Below are 26390 nucleotides of genomic sequence, written 5' to 3'. Positions count from 1 at the left end.
TAATCTTTATTTTTTTTATTTCTGCGATGTGTTGCAACCGTCGCCAACTAATTGGGTCAAGGGCACAACTTTTACCAAGAAGTCAAAGCAGTGACGTCACATTAGGAAGGGGAAGTGAAGTTATTTACATTTCTTGCGGTTCGCCTCAGCCTATTCGCCAGCGTGTGTCTGTATGAGTGGCTGTGTTTCAAACTAAACACAATTAGGCAAGTAAGGACGGCCATTGACCAATTGTACGTTCCTTTAGAACGTGAACGACTAGGACGGGAATGAATGACAGTGCGAGACAGGTTCCAAACGCCGTTTCACTTTTATTAGCGTAGAAATAAAAGCCAATATACGTGAGCGAATATGAAAAAAAAAATGGTGCAATAGCCAACACTCAGTCAAAATACTGAAATATAAGCCAAAGCTACCCACAGAATCCTAGAAGCACTCAAAATTCTTTGCAAAACCGTGTATTTATGAAACAATCACACAAGACAGCGCTGCTCCCTATTATCATTCAAAACGCATTTGACCCTACCAATTTTCCTGCCTGCAGTGCGCACAGAGTTTGTATTACGAAGAATGAACAAAAAATCAGCGCCCAAGCACTCCGTACAGGTGACTAACCAACGAAGCTGAAACGTGCGGCCCCGGTCCCGGTTAATAATCCCGACGGTTCATTAAACGACAGCTTGGTAGGCTGCCGGATACTCGGTATGCAGTTGCTGCTTGCGCTCGGCTTCACGAGTCTGTTCTTGTGCCCGGGCTTCAGCATAGGCATGGCGTAGACGAGCTCGTTCCCGGTTATGTTCGGGGCGTTGTTGATAGAAAGCTGCCTGCTCCGAAGGAGTACGTATGACGCCTAGCCTACGCATTTCGGAGCCGGAGAGAAACTGCTGCTGCGCGCACTCAGCTGCGACTGAGAGCAACGACGTCACTACTAGCGTAGCCAATCGCCCGCCTCTTTTCGGGCATGCGCATGGGTTTGCGCCGGAGGTGTTTTCGACGTACAGGCGACGGACAGACGAATCGGCTAGCCATATAGAGCTTCGCTGTAAAAACTGCACGGAGTTTCCTTGCTTAGCGCTCCGCCACACTCCGCTTTCAACGTCTTCAGTGAGACAAGTGCGATGGAGCAGCGTAAAGATGAAGGATAACGCGCAGTCTGCAGCGATATCTTCGTATGCCAATAAATTTGAAGTGAATAGCACGCCAAAAACGCCAGGCCCGTCGGCCAGCACAGCCACACGAAGTCAGCTAAAGTAAACAATTATCTGGCAGCCTTAGCTCACTACTCTCGACTGAACAAGTTGGACAACGATGAAACAACTCGCAAGCATCGCGTCACCAGAAGTGAGGCAAACTTCAACAAGCAAACCAACACAACGTGCGAGGGAGGGGATAGGCGGGGGGGGGGGGGGGGCGGCGTATAGTAGCAGGTGAACTTTACGTGCGCGCACGCCTTCGAAGAGCTGCATTGCATTGCATTTGATAGCGGCGTGAACGCCCCCTTTAGCGGGTGCTGAAAAGAAGGCATTTATTGTTGATGATAAACTAAAAGAAAGTTGCCTTTTATTTCCTCGCTACACGTATATAATATCGATTAGGAATATCATTTCTGTTGAATGAAATCAAACTGTGGTTGTTTTTAATTCAAAACGATTTTCCTTTCGGACTGTTTCTTCCCTCATACAATTAGCTCTGCGCAGAGTAACCAGCAACCCTCCAGAAACCACCAGTCCCGATCCCCGTGGAGCTACCAGAGATCCACGGGATCCCCAAGAGACGCTCACCGACCTGGGCCCTGAGATATACCAGCCCGCACACACGTACACACACGCAAGCTCGCGCGAGCTATCGGAAACTGCAATGTTGAACGCATTCTGAAATCTATGTATTAGGAACATCAACAACACAACAACAAAACCTTGCACCGGACTATAGAGAGGACCCCGGACATCTCGTTCCGTCTTGAGAACTACAGGGAGCGTTTCCGGAATTGGATTAGTTATATATAAATCTAACATTTTCCCCATAGTTCCTTGAGCTTGCGTGGCGTCTACTATCATTTGCAAACGACGGTCCCCATAACATGCACAAGCACGATGGCTACCTGCGAAGCCGATAAACGCGGCTGCGTTCCTCGGCATCGCAGCAACGTTCAGTACAAATATTGGGCGAACGCCCGCGTCCTGCTGCATATCTCGTTGGCGGCCTCCCCGATGGTCTCCTCGCTGGAGTTTGGCCACAGGGCGCTGCGCGAGACACCGTCTCGCTCGTACACCCGCCACGGAAGGCCGCTTTTCAGAGGCGGCACTGCACTGAAAGAAAGAAAGAAAAAACACGAAGCGATCCGTTAAAATTTACCGGAGTTATACTATTACGTATACAAAGAAGACAAAAGCGAAGAAATGCTGCACCGCCAGGCGGAAGGGCGTCCAGAAAGGTTCTGGATTCACCACGGCGCAGTTTAGAAATAAGCTTTACACACACACACACACTATATATATATATATATATATATATATATATATATATATATATATATATATATATATATATATATATATATATATATATATATATAATGTGTGTGCAGGAAAGAAAGACACGACGAACCTTTTGGAATATATATATATATATATATATATATATATATATATATATATATATATATATATATATATATATATATATATATATATATATATTCAGCGGCCGTGGCTTTACATAGCTTCGCATTGAACGAGGGTTTGGTTGATGCCGCATCAGCATAGCAATTGAGCATCAATCAGGCCTTGCTTCAGTATGGCACTGGCGTAGCCGGAATGTTTTTTTTTTTTTTTGGGGGGGGGGGGGAGTAAGGGGAGAGTACCCACGTGACTGGGGAGGGGGAGGAACGGTAGAGGGGGGGATCGGAAGGCTGCATGCTGCCACAGAAATTTCGGGGGAGGGGATGGCGGGGGGACACGCGCTCATTGTGCCATCGCAGCTGGTTACGCCACTGCAGTACCGAAAAACGATGTAGCTTCACTAATCGATCGATCGGTGAACTTCGACGTCCTAAAGCAACGACTGCATAATGGAAGTATTAAAGAAAATCAATGCCCTTGCACTTTGTGAAGAAGGTTGACAGGCGAAACTGTGTATTTGGGCGCCTTACTGGCGAACTGCACCTCCGCCGCGGGTCGGCCCGGTATTGCACTATCTTCGGGATCGGCTCACGCATGGGGAGTTGTGTCTGCAGAAGCTAGGACACAGTCCTGGTGAACTAGCCTTTAACAGCTTCGCTGTAATTCGCTGTAAAATTGGTTACGTCATCGTGTCAATTAATTAATTAATGGCGGCGACGAAAGCGGGAGCAGTGGCACAAGCACGTTCGCGCCTGCTCTGGAAGATGACGACGACGCTGGAGCCTAACCTGATGATGATAGTTTTGTGTAGACACACAGACACGATCCTGAGGGAACTAGCCCTTAACAACCTCGCTGTAAAAATTAAGTGAACTGCAAGAAAACGGCGCGTCCTACACTGAAAGGGCGATTATCAAGGCGATGAAGTTGACCTATATATATAAGGCCACCAATTAGTCACCACGGCGGCGGGCACAGCTGACCTCAAAGCACGTCTTTGTTCTGAGACGTGCGTGGCCACGACAGAGGTTCCCGAGAAGCGTAACCGCGGGCTCTATTTCCGCGGCGTGCTAACCCTGTCTTGAGGAATGCGGCGACGTCGGCGAGCGTGAGCGGAGGGTCGAACAGACCGTCGGAGGTGGCGGTCGCGTAGTGGCGGACGGTGGCGTTCTTGAGGACCGCCACGTTGGTCATGGCGCGCGAGGCACACGTCGTCCACAGGTGGCCCATGTCTTCTTCCAGCTGCTGCTCCGTCACACCATTCACGGAATGCGCCACATCCGTGCGGTTCGCACCGCCCCTGATGGTGCAGGCTCGCTCCTGCGTGAGACCTTTTTTGTCCACGCTGTGGCAGCAGCGCATTCATGACCCCAGAAAGCTTCCGGTCATGCATTTCTGATAGTCAAGTTAGCCAAGAAAACGGAAGTATTTTGCGCATAGTTTACTGTAGGCACATAGTCTAGATATGTTCAGATATAAAGAAAGTGCGGCAGGTGTCGATCTCATGTATGGGCTTTCTTTTTTGCACTGAAGAATAAAATTCACTTGTAAAACATTCCAACATCACAGCAAGACTGATGCCAGCTGGAGGGTTCTGTAAATTTATAGGCTATTGTAACTTGCGTTGTTCCAGAGGGCTTAACCAGAAGTCTTTTGGGAAGCCTGTTTATAAGCTTGAAAATGGTCTTTGTGGGAATGAAAGGGCGTACCACAGACCGGGGCCCCTCGTCCGGCCCTGAAAGTTTGGCTTAAACAGTGGAAGTTGCGAAGTGCCGTCTAGAGGGCGTTATGTACCGTAAGATTCTTTTTCGAACTGGTTCATTATTAGAGAAGACGGAGAATATGGCCTCCGAGATTGCACGGCGCGCGCGCTGCCCGATCCCGTAAACTGAAATGCTGCGTCGCCATGCCATGCTATATGCTGCCAGGAGACGACCTTCCTTGAGAACATTGACTCTCCCTCCGATGATGACATGGTGTCATCCCCTTTGAAACGGGGCGGTGGCAAATAGCCACCTATAGCCTGCACGATTTAATCAGGTATGCTATACATACTTTTCATTCCAGCATTTGTGTATACATCTTAACCTTTCTTTTTTTTCTAACTCAAGACTTCTCCACATACCCTGTACCGCTACCTATATGCCTGGAACGGATTCGGCCGCATCAATCTCTTCCCTGCTTTTTTTCCACAAATAGCCTAAACGTGTGCGTGTGTGGGCGCGCGCGTTTGTGAATGCACGAGTGCGTGTGCACGTGCGTGTGCACGTGTTTGTGTTTAGACAATGCCCTGCACTGGCTTCCGTGTACCGAGCGGCGCCCGCAAGCGTGCAGAGCGTTCTCTCTCCTCCTCCTCCTGAGCGAGGGCGTTCCAGACTCTATAAATGGACGGCCCCGCCAACAGACTTGAGCCTTCAGCAGCGTTGAGCACAAGCTATAGAATGTGCGCCGCTCTCCGTCCAGAAGCTCGTAAAGCCGACCGCTCCGTAACGATGTAATTAAAATTTATTTGTTACTCGCGTCGCGTCTCTGTCGTGAGCCCCTCCGTGCTGGTCAAGCTCCAAACCGCCAGACCCGCGCTACCTCCACGGTTCTGTATGCAGAGTAAAAATTTCAACACCTCTCATTCTTGTAAATCTTCATGGTCTTTTTTCTTTCTATTCTTTGCATCCAACCGGCGGTCTCTGTATCTCTCACTACATTTTTTTATGATGACTCCTACTTGTCTATTTACCATTTTTGATTATCCTGTACTTTGTTGCCAACTTTCTGAACCCCCGCCATCTTAAACATAACTGTTTTTGCGAAAGAGCAATGGAAGGCTTGCTGACAGCGGGGATGCCCGGAAAGCGGTGCGCCCAAATTAGGATGTTTGTACTCTCTCTCTGCGCGTGCACACACACACACACACACACACGCACACACGCACGCACGCACGCACGCACGCACACAGAGAGAGAGAGAGCTTGATATAAGGCTAATCGTATGCATGGTTTTGTGCTAGGACGCTAGGCACGGCCACACGGTGAAATGTAAAGCGCAGTTTGACAAGCACAGGATCAAATAGTTGTTGTTGTGGCCACTGCGGGTCTGAGGACACCACTTCTGCTACCGTGTATCGCAACTAAGGCAGAGAGTGGACTGAGCGGCTTGTGCAAAAACCTTCAAGGCGCCGTCAAGAATCCTCAGCACAAGCAGAGTCCTTCCACATGGAAGGACTCTGGCACAAGCTATAAGGTCAGGGAAGCGAGAACCTTGAGGAAGAAGCAGACACTCCGAAGGAAGTGCTCCGGGTCGTAGGCACTCTTGAGGCTAGCGGAGTAGGGAAGCAGGTACTCGTCGTTGAACTCCTCGCCCAGGGACAGGGCGCTGCCTAGGATGATGTCGACGCCGGCGTCGAACTTCCAGACGTCGTGGTCCGAGATGTCCCCTACCCTGCAGTATTACACAGCGGCGACACATACTGTTGGGACTGCCCCAACATATTGCAGCGGTTTGAGCGCAAAATTGAAGAAAGGGAAAGCAGCTAATACAACCTGATTTGGTGTTCCTTGTTATGTAGGGTGAATTTGTGGTTGTTAGGCGACAAAAAGGAGCGTCTTACGAAGCATGCAGAGTTCCGCAGCGTGTCGAATACGGCGTCGCTCGGAGACGCTGGGGCACGTCTCGGTGTCTCACATTAGGCCTTTTTAGCGGAGTAGTTTGCTTTATGAGAACGAGATGGCGCTCTCGGCGGCGCTACGTACTTTGCCTCATGCGAAAGCGCACCGAATGCGAAACGATACCCACTTCTGCCTTGCAACTGTGCGATCGGCTGTCGAAAGTTCAACTGGGTGACCTCTAACGCTCGGTGCTCCATTGATACCGCGATATGTGGAACGATAGATGGAAGTCGTGCGCAGTAGTTGGCCGCAAAAAATAGTGACTGGCATATAAAGACATTGAAAATGAATCTGCGCGGCCACTGTTCACGGACCAGGGTACTTGCGTACGTACCTGTACCCTTCGAAGCGGGTCGGCACGAACCTTAGAGGGATGTCGATGTGGCGCGCTGCCTTGAGCAGCTGTTCCTGGGGGGCCTCCTTCAGACAAGACAACAGTTCGCTGGGATCGCCCGAATGGCAGCCGAGGAACCTCGCCATGCTGTTCATGTAGCCCCGGCCCATGGAAGGAGTGTTCAGGCTGAGGGGCATGGTCGGGTATAGACCCTGCACGAGCGGTCGCACGACCGCGGAGCTTGTGCGAAACTACGTCCCGAAATGTCTCTGTGTTATTTTCACCCTGACTTGGTCAGTGACCGCAATTTCTTCACCATCATGTTACCTGACCAGACGAACTTTCGTCGAACTCTTGACTACAACAGAAATACATGCAGATGCATACAAAAAACATAAGAAGTACATATAAAAGAGAATGCTAGCATGGTAGCAAAATATACATGAATTCTCCTAGCAGTGCAAGCTACATGCGTGCTCATGCAATGGAAAGAAACAGAACTTGTTAATGACGCAATCCAATTAGCAAGTTCATTCCAGAGCTATATGGCGCGCGGGAGTGAGAATGGGTCGAAAGCTTTTGTACGTCCGAAAAATGCGTTAAAAAACTCACACGATTATACAAACGTCTAGACATGCGCAGTGGAGTGCTAAGTGGCAGGGGGCGAAGGCCTATTTCTATACACGTACTTGTGCAACATGCACAGACGCGAGAATAAGCGGCGATTTTCCAAAGGCGGGAGAACACTTTTCTTTTTTATTTACGGCCACACCGACTTGCCGGTTCTATATTTGTCGGAGATAAACCTGCCAGCTCTGTTTTACGTTACCATGCTGCGCTACACCGACCCTCGTCGTACAACGACGCACGGACGAGACACAATCACAACCCTGGTTAGACTACGATCCCGCGGATCAGGGCCTTTTCGATAAACATGTACATGATGATGTACATGATCGTGTGATAAACAGGTACATGATAAACATGATCAATAAACATGTACCGTGCTCTCGCTTCGACGTACCGGTATCATCCTTCTCCGATTCACTTAGCTGCCTGCTCTTGGAGTCTTCTTTCGGTGTCTCGTCAGCCATACAGTTCCCAGAACAACGAGTACAGATGACTCAATCTCTAGACTGCAGTTCCCAGCGGCGAGCTTGAACCTGGGCGGGAATTTCCAAGCCGCGAGGTGAGACGCAGCTCGTGGCCGCCAACACAGAGACCAGCACGAAGACCGTCACATAGACCAACGCACAGACCAGCCCTGTAGTGCTAGGCTGTACAGCTGCAGAGAGGTCGATGTGAATGCCGGTAGAATGATGATGATGATGATGATGATGATGATGATGTCCTTGATGAGATTGGCGCTTACCCACTCGCGGGGATTGGCCAAGAGTCGGGCAGACTTTACTTATGTGTTCAGAAAATGGGGGTAAGGATCTAAAATTTTGTTACATGAATTTAGGCGAGGGAAAGTCGAAACGGTTCAGTAGATTGTCATGCTACGTAGAGGGAAAAAAAAATAATTAAGGAGTTCGACGGCCCCTGGACAATCGTTAGCTTCGTCTTCGTCTGTTCCCCGTCCCAGATGTGTATGCGGAGCCTCGAATTGGGTGGCACATACCCACTCTGGGGGCATGACCGAGAACCGGGTAGCTCGAAATCAAATAATAAATGCGATAAATAAGAAAACAATTTTAGAAAAGTAGGACAGAATAAAAAAAAAAAAGATATTGACTGGAGGAACATTTCTGAAGGATGGGAAACAAATTAATAATAATAAAAGAAATCGAACTCAGTTTGGCGGAAAGAAGATGAAACTTTAAATTCTGAATTTAGAGTTCAAAATACGGTGACCATACAAGAAAATCTTATATGGCCGCACAGACGTTCTAGTCGCTGTGCCCAAGAGTCGAGGCACCCAAGGAGAGAAAATCTGTAACAGTTATATCCAACCCAAGAAGGCAGAGAATATAGCGACAATTTTTGTTTATTCTCTTTGCACCTGTGCTTCAAAACCATTATGGCGGATTGGCCAGGACTCGGGTGGATAAAGCTATATTGATTACAAAATTAAATTGGTTTTCCAAATAAACAAATAAAGAAAGGATAAATTTTACAGATACAAGAAAGCAAGTGACGAATTCAGTGCATTTCAATTGAAATGCACTGAAAAAAAATATTAATGACACAAATACAGGGTGTTTCAGCAAAATCTTTCAACTTTTTGAAAAAGTTGGCTTAGACAGACAGCATGATTCTAGGCCCGGAGCTCGTTTACTCAAAAAGGCGGACATTACTTACAAAAAAAAAAAAAATATTGAAATTCATAACCGAATAATTAACAAAAACTCACTAATTAAGTTTTTAACTAATTGCCTTTTCGCAGATATTGCAATTTACAAATTCCAGCGGGTGAGACTGCAAGGCATATCCACTTGAAAAGAATTGTGTGGATGACGCCATTTACGAGATATGCGCCGTCAGCCTTACGGTAAAAATGAAGTGCCGTTCCACTTACTTTCTTAACAAAACGTTGTTTTATACACTGAAGCACAAAAGTAACTGAAACGAACTGTCGACGCACTTACTTTCTTAAGAAAGCGTCGTTTTATACATTGAAGCACAAAAGTAACTGGAACGTCAATGCATTTTCCCAAGAAGTTCGGCAATTAATATCTCGAAACTGGTGTCATCCTGATAATTCGTTTCAAGTGCATCCACCTTGCGAACTCCCCGGCTAGAAATTGTAAATTGCAATATATGACATACGGTAATTAGTTAAAAACCTAATTCGTGCTTTTTTGTTAATTTGTCGATTATGCATTTCAATGTAATGTCCGCCTCTGCGAGTACACCGGCTCAAGGAGTAGAATTGTGCTATTTGCCACAGGCAATTTTTACAAATAAGTGAATGTGTTCGCTGAAACACCCTATAGTTTTAACTGTGCAGTCGCTTGGAATCAACAATGAATTCCTGGGCGGCGGCGCTAACAATATCGCTACTGTACACCCGAGAGTCAAAGCTCCAAATGAAACCATAATGTGGCCAGTACCTTGCTCGCTGTCCCTCACTTATTCTTGTATGCGAGTTCATACAAGCCACTGTTGAGTTGTAATAGGGTACTCTGAAGGAGTACTAACGTTGGCGTATGCGAGTTCCTAGATGGCTACTTCAATTACCGGAATGTTTATGCATACGTGCAACAATACCATCGCAGCTTTGCTTAGAAATGAATTCGAAATAATCGACATGCTTCACCGATTGCAATTGGTGGACGGAGCCTGAGGAAACTAATCCGATGGTTCCAATAAACATAATTTGTAAGTGTCCCATGTCCCCTTTTATCGTCCCTGCTAACTTTATTTTATTCACATTTTTTTTCTCATTTCTTAACGCGTTTGGCCTAGCACTTCACCGCCGCCGCATACAAACCACGAATATTGCTGTTGTTCCTCAATGACTTGGCGCAACCCACTCCGGGGGGATCGGTCGTGAAACGGGCTACAACATTCCTTGTATTGCGATAGCAATTATATGGACACTACAGGCGCATTTCCGCCGTCGGCGTCGCCGTGAGGTTCCTTATAAAGTCCAAGGACGATAAAATTGTCGCCGCGCGCCGTATGCTGTACGTGCGAGTGAAAGCGTGCGAAAGTGGGCCGGCGATCGTGGCTCAGTCTCGCGCACGCAAAGGAGGGAAGCGGGGAGGAAACGCGCCGTCTACCGTCGAGCGAGGCTCCGGGGGGAGGGGGTTCTACTCCGGGCGACCGCGTCCGCCCGCCCGGGCTCTCCCGGTGGTCCTTTCCTTTGCTGCTACCGAACTACGTTTTCGCCGCAGGAGTATTTGTGATGCCCTCTGCAATTTTCTATGAGAGACAAAATGAATTCAATATGCTTTTCCTTCTTTTGTATTGTGTTTTGCATTGCATATTACGTAGCTACAAGAGAGTTTATATCACGTAATTTTTAATTCACACAAGTTCAAATTACCAGTTTATTGAAATCATATTCATCAAAATTATTTTTGAACTCTTGCACCACGAATATGCTTCTACCTGTATACCAATGGGACGAAGGTTCCGCCCAGCGATATTCAGTCGACCTATATATATCCTGCGTCAGCAAACTGCATCCTATTGGCAGTATTCACGTGACGTCATGTCAAGTACGTCCTATTGTCCCATTCACAACTCGTAAAGTTCTGCTAGAGATAAGCTGATCCAGATAACGCTCAGCTTTCCCCCGTGCTGGCTCCACAACAATAAAGCCATCTCGATGACGTCGGCGCGCATACCCCTGTATGTTTGCAAATGCCTCAATTCAAATCACTCCATATCTAATCATCTGCATCCCTGTCAATCCAGTCTACGCGTGTTGCTCGAAAGCCATGCCATCGGAAGAACGGTTCTAAATGGAATCGATGTTTAATCTCTACGTGAAAAATGCAATTGCGCAAAATAAGGAATAAAGCTCCAGCAGAGAGGACGCCGCAAGTTCGCGGAGTCCGTGAACTTTCGATTGGAACTGTGAAGAAAAGAATAACGAAAGGAAAGCGTGGGGAGCGCTTCAGCAATGCTGGCTGGTCAGGGCGCGATGGCGGTGCGTCGTCCCTCAAGAGGACGAAAAAGACGAAAACGATGACGACGACGACGACGAAGACGACCACCATGAAGACGGAGACGACACAGCGCCAGAATCGCGCAGCGCCCGACAGCGCTGCCACTTTGGGTCTCGCTGCCCGGTCACTCCCCTCGGTCCCAGCTTCATGGTGGTGAGCCGGAGCGAGTCGTACGCTGGCCACTTGGAGGTCTTCAGAGTGGGTGGCTTCCTGCGAGCAGTCCGCGCCGACACCCCATGAATATGACGCAAGCTGCGTGCGTTTATACTAGACGTCAGCGTTGCGAAGAGGGCAAATTCAGTTCAATTCAGCTCATTAGCTTAAACACACATTTGAAGGGTACTACGCCGATGTTCTAGTTGACGTTAAGAGGAAGAAGTAGATAAGCAGATGACAACTGTTGTGAAAGACGCGCAACAATCACGGACGAGAATGAAAAGGGCGTCTTCTAGTCTTCCGCAACGTATCAGGACTATCCTGATAACTTGGTGGCTCTTGTTAACCATTCCATGCATGGAGAGGGCTTGGATGCCGTTGCAATGGAAACTCGCTAAAGTAATATTATTGCTCAAAAATCAAGGCAGCTGATATAGACCGTTTCATCGGGCGAGGAGGATAGGGCGCGCGGAGAGCATTTCCTCCTCTCTGGCTTGGGCGATCCGGCGCAGCGCTGCTTGAAAGTATTGCTGTCGCGTGCTGCGGAACGATTTCGAGATGTTTTAGATCGTACTTTGCGAAATTTACGCCATGTTCGTTTATATAAGGTCGTCAGGGAAGCCTTTCGGTGCATCGGTAACTACTGTAGGCAGAAATATGTCTTGGGGGCGCAAAAATGTGACGCGCATAATCAGCCGCGGTGTACGCGCATTATCAGTCGCGGTGCGTGTATGTGTTCTTTAATATTTTGCTTATATCGATTTTAATTCAACAAAGAAAACCGGCGTCTCTGTATTACCAGCATTAAATGGTAAATCAGCTCACTATCTGATCGATTGGCGTAGGGAGTAAAACATAAAACATAAGAGCGCATGCTCGTGCACGGCCAACCCAAGGCAACCACGAAACACCTGAGCGGCAGGCGCTATCAAATATTAGTGATACACTGGCATCGTTCTCACGCATTTCAAGTCTAGTATGCTTGAAATTACCTTATATGTCTACGCTAGCCTTGCTGCATGAGGCCCATGGCTTTGCTCAACACAGCGATCACTGCGGTTGGTGAGCCAGCACGATACATATATAAGCTGTGTGCTTCGGCATTGCCTTTTTGGCCTGTGTACAGCCATAATATATGAGAGGGTTCGCATAAAAAGAATGCGATGGCTATTTTTGAGCGCAAAATTTCCGTAATACTTTGAGTGCGTCGAAGAGAACTGAACGAACACAACCGAAAAAAAAATAATCGGTTATCATCCTCTTTCTCTAAAAAGCAAGAGAAAACGGGCTAACGCCGCACAACGTTTATAAATATATAACCGCTGATGCCGTATGCTTGGATCATGCGCTATATTGAACAAAAATATCTGTAATCCAGCACCTACTACTGCTTAGGACGCTCGCGCAGTTCGTAAACGGTCGCTTTGCTGGACAAGCTTAATTCAGACTGTAAGGTATGCTGCTATTACTAGCCAAAACTATTTTATTCATGGGTGGAAACCTCATCCATCCAACCAAGTAGTCACGCAATGTAACCCGCAGCGAACAGTTTGAACGCTTGTCAAAGTACAACAGCACAGCTCCTATCGTAGCAGAACGGTACCCACGCTGTTACGATCGTCGCGTATGTTTCATGGCTTCTAAACCGCAGCTTAGAAATAGAGGATAATATTGCAAAAAGGTCACATTAGTGATTGGAGCATTCAGAAATACACAATTGATCTCCGAGGCTCATTTTAGGCTCAAATATGCGCGCACACCATCGCGCTGCGTGTTCCGTCCACCTCAACGCTCAGCGAAAATTCCGGCCATGACGCTTTAAAGCACTTCAGCACGTCTCACAGAACCGTTTACCACGTAGAAGACGCACGTCATACTAAACGGACCGCACGACCGCGAAAACAAACGCCAGAACCTACCGCCGCGCGTATACCTGCCATGCAAAAGACCGCTTTCACCCAAGCCAGTATGGCGCTGCTCATAGGCGGCGCCACTGCGTTCACAATATGGCGGCGCCTACGAAAAAACGGTCTATATACTGGAGTACATTCGGCCTATACTTCATTAACGTAAAACCTTGTTAAGCTAATCGAAAATCATGAAAAGTCAGCAAGTTCGTGAACACCAGAGAACTGCCGAGTCCTTTCCAAATTGGTTTTAGACCAAGCTTGTTCACCTGGTGCGCGCACGCAGACATAGAGAGTCGAATTCATCTCTCCCGGCGCCACGGGTAGTGTGCTGCACTGGTCACGCTAAAGCTTATGACAGTGTCGAGCATTCAATAGTGTTGGACAGAATGAATGCACTAGATCTTCCAGAGTACGTTATAAGATATGGACAGCCGAAATCTTGGAGGAGAGAGAAGTCTTCCGCGTTAGGAATGGTATTGCCTCTAGAAAGTTTAGACAGACCCGTGGGGTACCTGCGTGGTGGACACTGCGTGCACATTGCTCACCCCGTGCGCGCGAACGTGGACCACACGCGTATCATGGTCCTGGACCACTGCTTGTCGAGCTCGCCAGAGGGCGCGCCGGGCCTGAGCGGCACGCCGAACACCAGCTCCACGTCCTCGAAGTGGACGGCCTCGGTCTCGTCCGTCCAGCTGGAGTACGTGGGCCGGTATGCCAGCACGTAGGCGTACACGCGGTTCTTCCACGCGTGCAGCTGCTCGGCCAGCTGGGACATTGGACACGCCTCCTACGGAAGGAAGGCGGCCAGGCATATATATACGCTACCCCTTCCCCTGTGTCGGGTAGCAAACCGGACGTGCGTCTGGTTGACCTCCCTATCTTTCCCTCCTCCCTTTTCATCATCCTCCTCATCCTCCTATACGCTACCTATGAAGACTCTACTAAAGTATACACGTCAGGCCATGAATGAAAAATAAAGCACTACATATGCTCGAGCCCAACTTTCTGTGGGGACGAAGGAGAAGGCACGGCTGGAGAAGTGGAACAAGTGAAGGCGTCTCCGACAGAGGCCGCGTAGTGTGGCCATTCTAACCCCTCATAACGACCCCCACGCCACGGCATGCCGCCGTGCGGCGGTCCAAATGTGGCTCCCGGAGGGCTTCCAAGACTGGGCCTCGAAACGCTGCTGCTCTGTTAGCGGCAACCGGCCTATAGAGGCCTCTTCATACAGGCTGTGGCCGCGTTTGGACTTGGACGCATGGTGTGCAAGCAAGTGTGACAGAGGAAGACATCTTAGGTAACAAGGAAATTTTAATTGGAACGAATGAAAATGTACAATCGACGGCGATAAAGAAAAAGGGGAAATAAATAAATAAGACCTACGCATCGGGTTTATATAGATATGCGCATTTACTGTATCACTTTCTATGTGCGTCATACAAGGATGCCGTGCGCATATTTACCCCTGCTCTCTACTAATGTAATTGCTTACTGTCGTGACAACCATGCTAAAAATGTTTGTCAGAACAAAACATGAAGATTTAATATTGTATTTTAGCACTTAGTTATTCAGGGTCTACTCAGAAATCAGTAAAACTTTGGTAATCCACACCTGGCACTCAACCCTCTCCAATATTTAGAATGGGGCCCTAGAGACCACTGGTCGACAAAGGAATAGCGCACACAGAAACAGAGACCTAAATTTAGGTTGCGCCTAGTTCATTTGAGGGGTGGGCCAAATTCATTTTGGGGATGGGCCAACCGAAATTTGGGGGTATGCTTACGCATACTTAGAGAAATACAGGGGAGTTTCTTCATTCTTTTTTATTGTTGTCTCTGTTTCTGTGTGCGCTATTCCTTTGTCGACCAAAGGAATAGCGCACACAGAAACAGAGACAACAATAAAAAAGAATGTTTGAAGGGTCCCTATTCCAGAATGGAAAGAAGCGCCAGAACACACTGTCTAGCCAGCGTAGAAACCTAATTTGGAATGACTCAGATTCAGATCTCTGATGACGCTTGGGAATGCTCATCGCGAAGCAGTGGTCGTACTCGAGCAGCCCTAGCGGCTGACGTCAGTGATACTGGTGCGATAGATGAAAGAGTCGCAGCAAACTCTGGGTGCCCATAACCGCTATCGCAAGAAATGAGTTTTGTACGCGCAGTGGTCCGCCGGAAGCGCGACCTCGGAAATGAAGAAGAGCTAGCTGTCCATAACGGCGCTCACCAGGACGTCCCCTACGGCCTCCTGGTACGACTCGTCGGCGACGGTCGGATCGAGCACGACGCCCGTGGCGTTCTGCCAGCGATCGAGGTTGTCCTGTCCGATCAGCAGCGCGGCGAGCTGCTGGGGATCGCCGGAGCCGGTGCGCTGCTGCTCGACGAACCACGGGTAGGAGCCCTCGTTCTGCACTCTGCCCAGCAGGAACTGCTTGCCCTGGGGCCCGGACGCCTGCGTGCGTGGTGGAACGTTACAGTGCTTAAGGTACGGTTGCGATCTTCTGTCAGCTCAGCCGAGTGCCACAGCGTCGCCGACCGATTCGGCAATTGCTGGAAGGAGCGACTCATGACCGGCTGCTCGGTGCTTGATGGGCGCAGCCCTCCGAGACGCCTTCGAAGCAAGACTCTAAGCAAGACCGAACTGCAGAGACACCTTTTGTGCGCCAGCGTGGCACTGTTTGCACCCACGTCACCCATGCGGGCAAGCACTCACTCGTGTGGGCACCCACTCATCCATGCATGCACCCATATTCCGGGAAGGCTGCGTCCTGGGAGAACAGCATGGGTTCCGCAAGTAGGAGGCGCTGTCGCCTGGAGGTGGCTTGTGAAAAACTGGATTAGCTCCATAGTAGCCTAGCTCCAGAGTAGTCCCGAGACTCCACATATGTTTGTACTGTAAATAAAGGTATTCTTATCTCTCATGCTTTCACCATCCAGGCCTGGTCTCCTAGCTCATTCCTGCGGTGAAGTCTGATCCTGGTATACGGTAAGGACAGAACCGAGCACGTTGATGCAACATTTTAAACTTAATGGCGCCTGCCTTTCCTTTTTCCTTAAAAAAAACTAAGAATATATATATATATATATATATATATATATATATATATATATATGGGCCACAGAAGTTGCCGTAATCTTTGCCTCCCGCGACGTCGCCAAGGATTTTTGTCGTGACGACAGAGTTTCTCCAGTTGCGTCCGGCTTTCAGCGGGTGAAACTTGTTAGGACCACGGCATCCGATATCTCCGAGAGATGCTGTGGAAATATGATATAATATTTTGAAAAATCGCATCTATAGCCGCCTACAAACACTGCATGACTCCGGACGCGATCCGTTGTACCGGCTCTACACCTACTGCTACTTAACGAGAACACTTGGTACGATGTCGCGTGCGATGGTGCACGTGAAGAGTGCGAAAGATGTACGCTCCTCGACTGTTAGGAGCCCGTTCGAATCCGACGCTGCCCGTTGGGACGTTGCTGGAGCCATTGCTACACCCATGCGGCCACCTGATGGCACCTCTGCGTCACTATCTGACGTGAAAGGCGCGAAGACGTCGACGCACAGAGGGACGTAAACACAGGTCGCCTACAGATAAGGGGGCGCTTCGTCTTCGCGCCTTTCACACCAGACTATACACAACCAACACGCCCAGCTATCTCCTAACTGTACATCCTAACTCTACGTCACTACTAAGCAAAAAGGCGTATGAATTAACACGTTAGGAATAAGCGTGAGGCATCGCGCACACGAAGACGATACTGAGGACGATGACTCCCTGCGTGCGCGTTTGCGCTGCACTCCGCGTAATGCAAATACCAACGAGCCAATCAGTCTGTCGTTATGAATAAGCGGTGTCCGTATCGCTTCTACCCGCAGCTGGCGACGATTCCGTCGGAGCAATAGAACTCAGTGGGCCCGTATACGCATCGAATGGAATTGGAAAAATATAATGCCGCCTCAGCTCCTGTAAGCGCTGTAACTTGACAACATACCGATGAAGTGGAGAGTGCACAACAGGTTTTGCATGGCCTGCACTATAGGCATGCGTTCTAATATATAGGTAAAATACATGTTTTTTTGCCGCAAGTTAAAACACACACAAAAGGAAGACACGTATAGACAGCATAGGCGGTTGTTACCCGTGTTGTCTATATGTGCCTTCCTTTTGTGTGTGTTCAACTTGTAGCAAAAAAAAAAACGTGTTTTAGCAAGCACGAACTAGGCCAACAAGCGGTTCTGTTGCAATATATAGGCGTATGAGTGAAGGCATACTTCTGAGGCCGGCGTCTCCAGCGCCAACCGCATTTGCGGCCTCGACAGTGGCGCCCTCTTGAACACGGGCACGAAGGTGGGCGCCATCTTGCTACGGGCCACCGCATCCACGGGCGCGTTCTGCAGGCACCGCAGCGACTCCTCGGTCACCAAGTCAGCGACGCATTGGACACCGGTCGCCAGACGAATGGTACCTTTGACGCCATCACCTCCGTACCTGGCAGAAAACAGCACTAGGGCTATAACCTACAGGGCAACGACGAGGCACCTGTATTACGTAATAGTGCGGGCAACTTTGCACACGACGAGAGGAGAGCCTTTGGGGTTGCTTGCATACTTTGCGGGTAGTCTGAGCCTAGGAAATTTTTTAAAAGAGTTATTGACATGACACTTCCGACCATTTCATTTCTGGCTATAAAATGAAAGTCCTACACATCGAAACGTACAAAAATTACTGGGAGGAGTCAGGAGTGCCCTCCACAATTTACTGTAACATCTTTTGTACGGACCCGCTTCGGTTTCGTTTTTCCAGAAGGTGTATATGACGTCGCGACCAAGAAAATGGTCACGTGGGAGCAGAACATCGTGGCGTTTTCGCGCTCGCTCCATATGCTCGCTCGGTGTTCTGCTACATCGCGCCGCGCTACGAGTTACGTCACAACAGACGACTGAGCGAGCCGGAGCAAGTGCCAAAACATCAAGATGTTCTGCACCATAATGGGCAAGGCCATGCATCTATCAATTATATGTTCAACCTTTCGACGGGCATTTCGAAAGGATAAGTCTCTAGATAGGTTCTATATATGTGCCAGTTCGAGGGAGCGCAAGCAATTCGTGGACTTATTGCTCTATGTAAGCTTACATTCCATACACTACAGATACAGTATTAATTAAGGGTGTCTTTGAAGACTGTTTCAAGTGTTCATGGTGAGAGTTCCCGCTTGGTAAGCGTGAAGGACGACCTGTAGCTCTGTAGAACTTGATCGCCATAGGTATAATAGCCATGTTATGTGAGAAACAGCCATTACTTAACATTATTTTCTGAATGAAGATTTTTCGTGCTGGGCACCCGTTTAATAATGACAAACACAGTTTAAAAAGAAGTTGTCGATATCAACGGGCTGCGACCTTTAGCTGCATGCAAGGGCTAAAGCCCAAATCAGACCAAATGGCGAGCTTCAACGTCCCCAAGGAACACACGCAGTGCACCGGCTTCTTTTCAACCACCTGAAGTTCTTTAACGACGAGCTAAATCCTAATTAGCCCACGAGTTCTGTCGCATTCCACGCGCATCGGAGCGCGGCTGCCGTGACGAAGTATCCAACCAGCGACCTCGCACTGCACGGCAGAGCGCCCCTTCACTCTGACCCAACGCGGTGGGTACCTGTGGAAGGGTCCCCCACTCTGCAGGATGAAGCGAGTGACGCTGCGGGTCCAGAAGCCGGAGTCCCCGCTGAAAAGGTGGTAGCCCAGGGACGTCGCCCCGGCGTCGTGACCCGCCAGGACCAGGCGGGACGTGTTGCCGCCGAAGTGTTCGATGTTGGCCAGCGTCCACGAAAGCGCCAGTCGCTGATCGTGCAGGCCGACGTTGCCCGGCAACGTGTTGGCCGACGGGCCGCTGAGGAAGCCCAGCGCCCCGACGCGGTAGTTCGGTACGACCACCACCAGGTCGCCCAGGGCGGACAGGTAACGGCCGTCGTAGAGCTGCGAGTGGGATCGTCAACTCGAAATATAATTCACTCGCAGTTGATCCGGGCAGAAGTACCACGAACACGCAACTTCTTCATGCGTGTAGCAGACGTCCGGAATCAACGCCTCCAGGCGCCATTGCGCCGGCGAAGGCCTGCGTCAACGCGTGCCCTGTACTGAACCTTCGGCGAAGCGCGGTCACCCCGCTCGCGTGTTCATCTTAAGAGTGGATGAGCCTTTACGTAATGCCGTACCAAACAGCTCACCCCTCCGTGCTGTTAAACTTCATCGGTGTGTCGAAGCCACCGGCAACTTTGGCGCTGGATCACGTACCTCGAAGCTGTTCCCGCCGTTCTGGAAGGACGCCCCGTAGAGGAAGAAGAGCACGGTCTTTCCTCGGCACGAGCTCGGCTCCGCATCGGGCGAGCAATTTCGAGCCGGCACCCAGATGTTGACGTGCAGGCAGTCCTCACTTCCGTTGGCGGTGTTGACCAACTGCTGACCGAGGTAGAAGTCCTGCTGCGGACAGGGCGGCCGCTTGGCCAGGCTGTCCAGGGTGTTTCCTCTCTCGTCCCTCTGCATGCGACAGGAAACGCGCTCTCCCCGTTACGCACGGCCATTGCTATGAACTGGACACGTATCGATCCATCCCGCAGGTGCGAGACGACCACAGTGTAACGAAGCCCATTAAGGGTAAATTCTAATAGGGTCAGGGGTCCTTTAAGCCACTTTTGTAGCTTTTCTTTTCCTTCAACTATTCCATTTTTCATGAACCGAATAAAAGAAAAATAACACCGGAGGTTTGAAGATTAACATGCAAACGACTACAGTGGTTTCGAATAGCCAGCCGGTAAGGCAACAATATCTCGCGAGTGACGGTCAGCTTGAGATCAAGGCAAAGTTGTTACAGGGGACCTCCAATCGCGAAGACGACTTCCTAGACAAATGAAAATTGGTCGAAGCGAACACGGCATGCCGGTAACTGTGATTCTTGTATTGGGTTATTACTGTCGAAAGCACAATTTTCTAAACTCCAAAGGAACCTACTTGTTTCTCGGGATGAATGAAGAGCCCAGAGGCGAGAATAAAAAAGATCCGATTAACAGTTGCTCCAGCGCTGAGATGTAGTTTGTTGATAAAATCAGCTATGTCGAAAGTCGTGTTCGACCTAGATACTATGATAATTAAGGAGCGGCTACTGCAGACATCGTGGCACGGGCACAAGAGCTGCGCATTCTTGCTACACAATGCGCACGAGAGCGGTTTCCACCGCCTGTCAGCTATTTAGATACAGTAGGGATGTCGCCAGAACTTGGCGCTTGCGGGCAATTTCTCGCCCAGAGGGTTGGCCCAAGGCCGAAACCACTTAGATTTGGTGACCTTACTAAAACGCGCGACGTTCAGAATGACATGAAGCGATCGCCTTCCAAAAGGTAAACAAAGCCTCAACATCGCGCACCCCAAGTGGCGTGTCCAGCGGTTGCGGCGGCTTGAAGCGCAGAGGTCCTCGGGGCGCCTTGGCGAAAGGGACGCCCAGGAAGGCGTGCACGGTCCACAGGCGTCCCTGGTCGCTGACCACAATCTTCTCCCCACGCACGGCGCCGAACAAGCCCCTGACCATCGGTCGGTCGCGGTTCCACCAGTGTTCCATGAGGGCCGTACTCAAAACTGCTATGGTGAGCACCAACACGACGGTCAGGCCAGGCGCGAATAGTCTGTTGCAGAGAGACCTGCGATGGGGTCATCTGCTTTTAGACGAGTGTGTCGATCTACCGCCAAGGTTACCGAATGGTCATACAAAGAGGCATTTGTGGCGTTGCCGTCATCACTGATCAACGCGAGCCCCCGTCCCAAGCCCCAGGTATATATGGCCGCAAAATGACAGAAAGACGGTAAGCTGAGCAAGTTGGTAAAGATTCACAGATGCGGAGAGGCAGGCGTAAGAATCATGGACATGATAAGAAGAACGAGAACGGTATTTGTGTTGTCCTTGTTATCTTTATTGTGTCCGTGTTTCCTGATAATGTGATAACCCGTAGTGCTTGCACAAACGGACCGACGGACGGAGAGACAGTCAGTAAACAGACTATGTAGGCGGGTGCTTACTACCAACAGCTGCCAGTTGAGTCTTTAGTGGTTTGTACTTATATACCAGTTTGCCGCCCCTTCAGACCCGCAGTCATTTGTTCATAAAAGTTAAGCTTTAATTATTTAAAAGCTGCATAAATGGGTGCTGAGACAACCTGAGTCTAACATCTGTATTGTTTCTCCTTCTGAAGCACTGACAAGCTCCCACGTGAAATAACAGAAGCACAATCGTCACCGACGCTTAGTTTGGGTTGTGGGCGCACAACTTTTCTGCAAATTTCAGATTGAGTAACGAAATACGAGTAGATGTCATCTCGAACATCCTTCATGACAGGAAGCCGATAATCAGGGCTGGGCAAACATATTTTGCAGTTGTATCATGATACGATGCAAGATAATCGGGCAACAAGGATTTGAGGTACAGATACAAGATACTACCGCAATTATTGTAGCCGATACGATACTTTTCATTTGTAATATTAAGATACTTCGCTACATTCGCAAATTTCTTATTACAGATCCGTATAACGTAGCAGCAAACGCTCACAAGCAAAAATGTTTGCTTAGAAATTTTTCAATTTGGACTAACCTTGCTTCACCTGAATGAAATATCTGTTAAATCTCGAAACGTTCGTCTTCCTTGTTCAAAGTATAATACTTTCATTCCGAAACGATTTACTGGGTTTGCTTTAGCTGCTCAACGTGAAAGCTCTTTATATGCTACGCTGTCTAGCGGCTTTCGCCTGTCGGTTTTGTAATTGATGGGAGTCGGTGCTTTGCTTGCCGTCCGGCTAGCGGGTCGCCATCTAATTACAAGAGCGTCAATAAGAAGCCTCTACACGATGGCGCAAATACCGCTGTGGAGTTTCACCTGCAATGACGCTGGTAGCGACATTTTATTGTGACGCATCGCGTATACAGAGAGCACATGAAGCTGCAATGACCTTTCATATTCTACTTATATGCTGGCGTAAAGCGTTTGTTAGCGACATATTCATTAACGCGCAATCATTTTACAATTTCTCTCCTACGAGAAAACTTGTGCAGCCGAAAAAACGTTTCATACGTATTGTAGTGGCACATAGCGTCGTAGGATACCGCCGCTATTCACACTACTGCCACTTATAGCTCGGATTACCTGGCGATTTGTAACAGTAAGAAATTTAAGTGTGAGCTAAAAAATATATACGTAAAATAGAAAGGCGGTTCCGTATCACACAACCACAGCGAGTACGTAGAAACACGATACAGGCGGCACCACTAATAGCTATGACATTTAAGCATGAAGTATTGTCAACCTACCTGTTTAAAGTCAGACAATAGAAAACTCAGAGCCCGTGGAAATTCAGGTGGCTTAGTGGCAGCAGTATCAGCTTGAGAAGCCGAGTTCATGTTGCGATAGCCCCCCCCCCCCCCTAGTATCTTGTATCTCAAGGTACACGATACATTACTTCATGCATTGGAAATACAGATACTGATAAACGTCTTGTCAGACGTATCATGATACAGATACAAGATACCCAAAGAGTATGTAAGATAGTATCTAAGATACAGGCATCTTCGATGCTGCCCAGCACGGTCTATAATAAATGTCCAAATTATAAGAGCATGTTGAGTAAGGTCATAAAAAAACCACTAAAACTGACCCAGCATAAGGAATCCGTCACTGTCGCCCTCTAGTGGCGCTCTTCTTCATCATTTCTGAAGCCCTGTCCATCGTCACTACCTCTGCGCTAGAAACCTCGCCATCTCCTTTGCTCCGGACGTGGTCCACTGCACTGAATGCCAAAGAAAGGATACGATGCTTGCCGTTTAACTTTGGGCCTGTCCCTCAGGTCACGCATCTTCAGAGGTTGGTGCAGATCCCTGCGTCCAGGTGGCGACCGCGGCGGAAGAAGCGACGGCTCGAGCATCCTGTGCTCTAAGTTGGGCAGCACGAGGGGCTCGATCTTCGGCTTGGCTCCGGGATCCATGCCCGACTCAACTGCGCGCTGCAGCTCGGGTTCATCCACCTTGGGCTCTTCCTTGGGTTCGCTCGCAACGTCTTCGCGAGGCCTCCTCCCGACGGAAGCTGCGCTATCCGCTGTGGACGGCGAGGTGGCTCCGGACAGCAGCGTTGTCGGTCGCGAGCGCTCCGTCCGTAGAGGTGACCTCGCTGCCAAGCTGCGTCGTTCGGGTGAACGTGCGCGAAATGAGAAGAAAACAAAACGACAAAGATGCAGTTTGTGGCACAATCGTTGCCGTGTTATCGTGTTTAGTTCTTGTCACGCCACGGCCCCTGATGCGATGCCCTGCTCATGCGTGACCTGCACACTTATGTATATATACTTCGGAGCTATAAAGCTGGGGGGGGGTCATTCCCGCTCGTGTTCAAGACGGTGTCGTTCGTCGCGGAAACACGACAGGGTGTCAGAAGGGGTCGTCGCAAATCGGCTGGAACCACGGGAGACGTGAGAAGATACAGCTACGGCCGACCTCCATCGTTGCGTCCTCGGCTGGGACGTGATAACACAGCAACGATTATGCCACACAATTGTGACTAAAGTCACTTGATAAGGTGGAAGCTTGGGCGAGTTGGAGATTCAACATCGACATATTCGCACAGGGCGCTTGTTGTGTTCTTCCTAGAGTCCTGGTCTTTGGCGCTGTGCAAACATGTCGACTAAAGTCAGCTGAGAGGGAAGGAATACCAGGTCCGATATAACGCAAGGAATCCATCTGCTCGATTCTATTCCATTTCTCGACGCCCGCCGTTCATGGTCGGCCGATCCCATTGATTACGTACGCGCCGAGCGCTGCTTGGACCACTGGCGGAGGGCGAAAACAAATAGCATTGAGACACGATAATCGCGTTACAGTGGCCGAGGGTGCTTTCACGGAAACGTAAAGGTCAGTCACTCCTTTCAGTGGACAATTAAGCGCGGCGATAAGGTATAAACTTAGCAAGTTGGCTGACGTTCATCATGACGGCAGTGTAAGGGCTCATTCACACCGGCGACTGACAGTGGTCGCGCGACCAAGTTGGTCGCAAAGCGACCAGTCGCAAATGGTCGCAAACGGTCGCCTTTCTTGAAAAGCGACCATTTTGGGCCAGTCGCTCTCTGTGCGATTTTTCAGTCGCGCGACCGTGGTCGCAAAACTGATAAACCAATCAGCGGCGCACCGGAAGTGATCTTTCGTGTGTCTACATCCGGCCTCCTCCGGCGTCGCGTTCAAATTCCGCGTAGATTCCGAGAGTTCTCGCTGAGAACGATAATCTCCGGGATTGCGACTTGCGGGTCGCGCTCAGCCGGGCTTGCCGGTGTGAACATCAGTCGCCTTCGGTCGCTTTTTGATTGCGAGTCGCAAATGGTCGCGCGACCTCCTGAAGTCGCCGGTGTGAATGTGCCCTAAGAGGAACGGCGACGCACAAGACAAGGAAAGGCCCGCACAGGGTATAACACAGTTGACCTGTGTTGACGCGTTGACCTGTGTTCTGCACTCGATAAGCGCGTTGTCCTGCGCTGTGTCACCGTCTCTCTTTGCGCGGCTGTCGTTATGATAGTTGTATGGCAATGTTGTGAGAAAAACGTTTGCGTCTTGCCATGATCGCTGCGCAATCGAGCAGCTCTCAATGTTGAGAAACGACAATTCGTTCCTGTCTTCAACTGTTGCCATACGGGCATGAGTTGCACTTTATAACAAACTGGCGGCGGGCTATAAAGGGCTCAGGTAGCGCGTACGTTTTACTGTCATTCTGAAACCTGATAGCGCTTTAATGCAGGTCAGCTTGTAGATAAAGTGCGCGATCCGTCAAAACGACCTATATGAAACCGCTCTAACGTTCGCAACTGCGCAGGCGATTGAAGAGAATAAAGCTAACTCAACAGATAATAACGTGCCATCAGTCGAATTCCCGAATTCACCGCCCAAACCGACATCGAGACGTCGCAATTAAGCCCCCCAGAATAGCGGGCACGTACCCAAAATGTAGCAGCCAGAAGTGCCCGCTAGGTGCCCGCCTATAAATTACCTCTTGTCGCAGAGATTCCAATGCGCGAGACATGCTGTCTGGTCTGCCGAGGTAGCTACGTTGCTATATGACGTCTACTCACTGAACATGATGTCGCGGGCGCGATAACCGGCCGCAGCGGCGGCGTTCTCATGGGGACAGAGTGCAAAAAATACTTGATACTTAGGTCAAGGTGCTCGTTAATAAACACATGGTGAGAGAAGTCTCGCATTCAGCGTCTCTCATCGCTCCTGTATTGCCTTGGGATGTTAAGACCGACTGACCGACCCAATCAATCACTTGCTTAAATGATATTGCGCGACATAAAAAACGACACGGACGTGTCGTTTTTTATGTCGCGCAGTATCATTTAAGCAATGGATTACCAACTTGCCCGGAATGCTGCTCCCAATCAATCAATCAATCAATCAATCAATCAATCAATCAATCAATCAATCAATCAATCAATCAATCAATCAATCAATCAATCAATCAATCAATCAAAAGCGCTGACCTGCGCGTGGCGCCATTTCTAGTGACCCTCGCGTGGGCAGTCCCTTTCTCGGTGTGCGTCTCAACCACGGAAGCAGAGGTGCTGTCTTCGCTGTGGCCTGCTATTTCTTCGGAGGTCAGATGACGAATCCCAGTGTCCGCGCTAAGACTGACGTCTGTCAATGTCACCGTCCGAGCAGCTGAAACCAGACGGTAACCTTCACTGAGCATTTAAAGTCGCAGCATGGTTGACAAAAAAAAAAAAAAAAAAATAGAGCGAGTCGCAAGAGAACGTGAGTTTACAGTGTCAGTAAGGGTTACCAAGACCCTCGTCAGAACATCGACGTGCTGTCTTGCGCGAGAGGCAGAAATATATCTGCTCACTAGCGTCCACCGCGACACATTGTGATAAGCTGAGCGGCGGTCGAGGATGCGAAGACGCGAGTCGCGTGACTTAACTGAGCAAGTGCAACAGTTCACAGCGGATGCCGTTAGAGGGCGCAGCATGCGCTGAAAGCCACGTGCTCCGCTGCTCGCATTTCATTCTCT

At 49.4% G+C, this 26390-nt stretch overlaps 1 protein-coding gene across 4 annotated transcripts; it reads right to left on the bottom strand.

Annotated features, from left to right (window-relative positions):
* Positions 1-291: 291 nt before the first annotated feature.
* On the bottom strand, positions 292-26390 carry LOC126539257 (acetylcholinesterase-like). Of its 4 annotated transcripts, XM_055075298.2 has the most exons (11): positions 25864-26389; positions 23168-23521; positions 20730-21000; positions 19604-19846; positions 18966-19285; positions 17582-17798; positions 15533-15757; positions 13851-14092; positions 5876-6056; positions 3697-3941; positions 2066-2309 (listed from the first exon to the last, which is right to left on the bottom strand). In XM_055075298.2, exons 1-11 carry the CDS (start codon positions 26070-26072, stop codon positions 2150-2152), a joined length of 2667 nt encoding a protein of 888 aa, XP_054931273.1. In that variant the 5' UTR covers positions 26073-26389; the 3' UTR covers positions 2066-2149. The 4 variants fall into 4 exon arrangements, with proteins under 4 accessions (XP_054931271.1, XP_054931272.1, XP_054931273.1 ...); XM_055075296.2 differs by lacking the exon at positions 3697-3941 and having other exon boundaries at positions 292-2309; positions 25864-26387; XM_055075297.1 differs by lacking the exons at positions 3697-3941; positions 15533-15757 and having other exon boundaries at positions 292-2309; positions 25864-26388.

This window comes from Dermacentor andersoni, chromosome 11, assembly GCF_023375885.2.
Source record: "Dermacentor andersoni chromosome 11, qqDerAnde1_hic_scaffold, whole genome shotgun sequence".
In the NCBI taxonomy this organism is placed as follows: domain Eukaryota; kingdom Metazoa; phylum Arthropoda; class Arachnida; order Ixodida; family Ixodidae; genus Dermacentor; species Dermacentor andersoni.
This window is presented reverse-complemented; position numbering and strand designations above follow the sequence as displayed.

Bases quoted from the DNA above. Each gene is read 5' to 3' on its own strand.
- LOC126539257 (XM_055075296.2), bottom strand. From the start codon at position 26,072: ATGCTCAGTGAAGGTTACCGTCTGGTTTCAGCTGCTCGGACGGTGACA. The intron at 23,522-25,863 runs GTCAGCGCTTTT...CGAACGACGCAG, and splicing joins AGAAATGGCGCCACGCGCAG to CTTGGCAGCGAGGTCACCTC. The intron at 19,286-19,603 runs GTACGTGATCCA...TCCCACTCGCAG, and splicing joins ACGGCGGGAACAGCTTCGAG to CTCTACGACGGCCGTTACCT.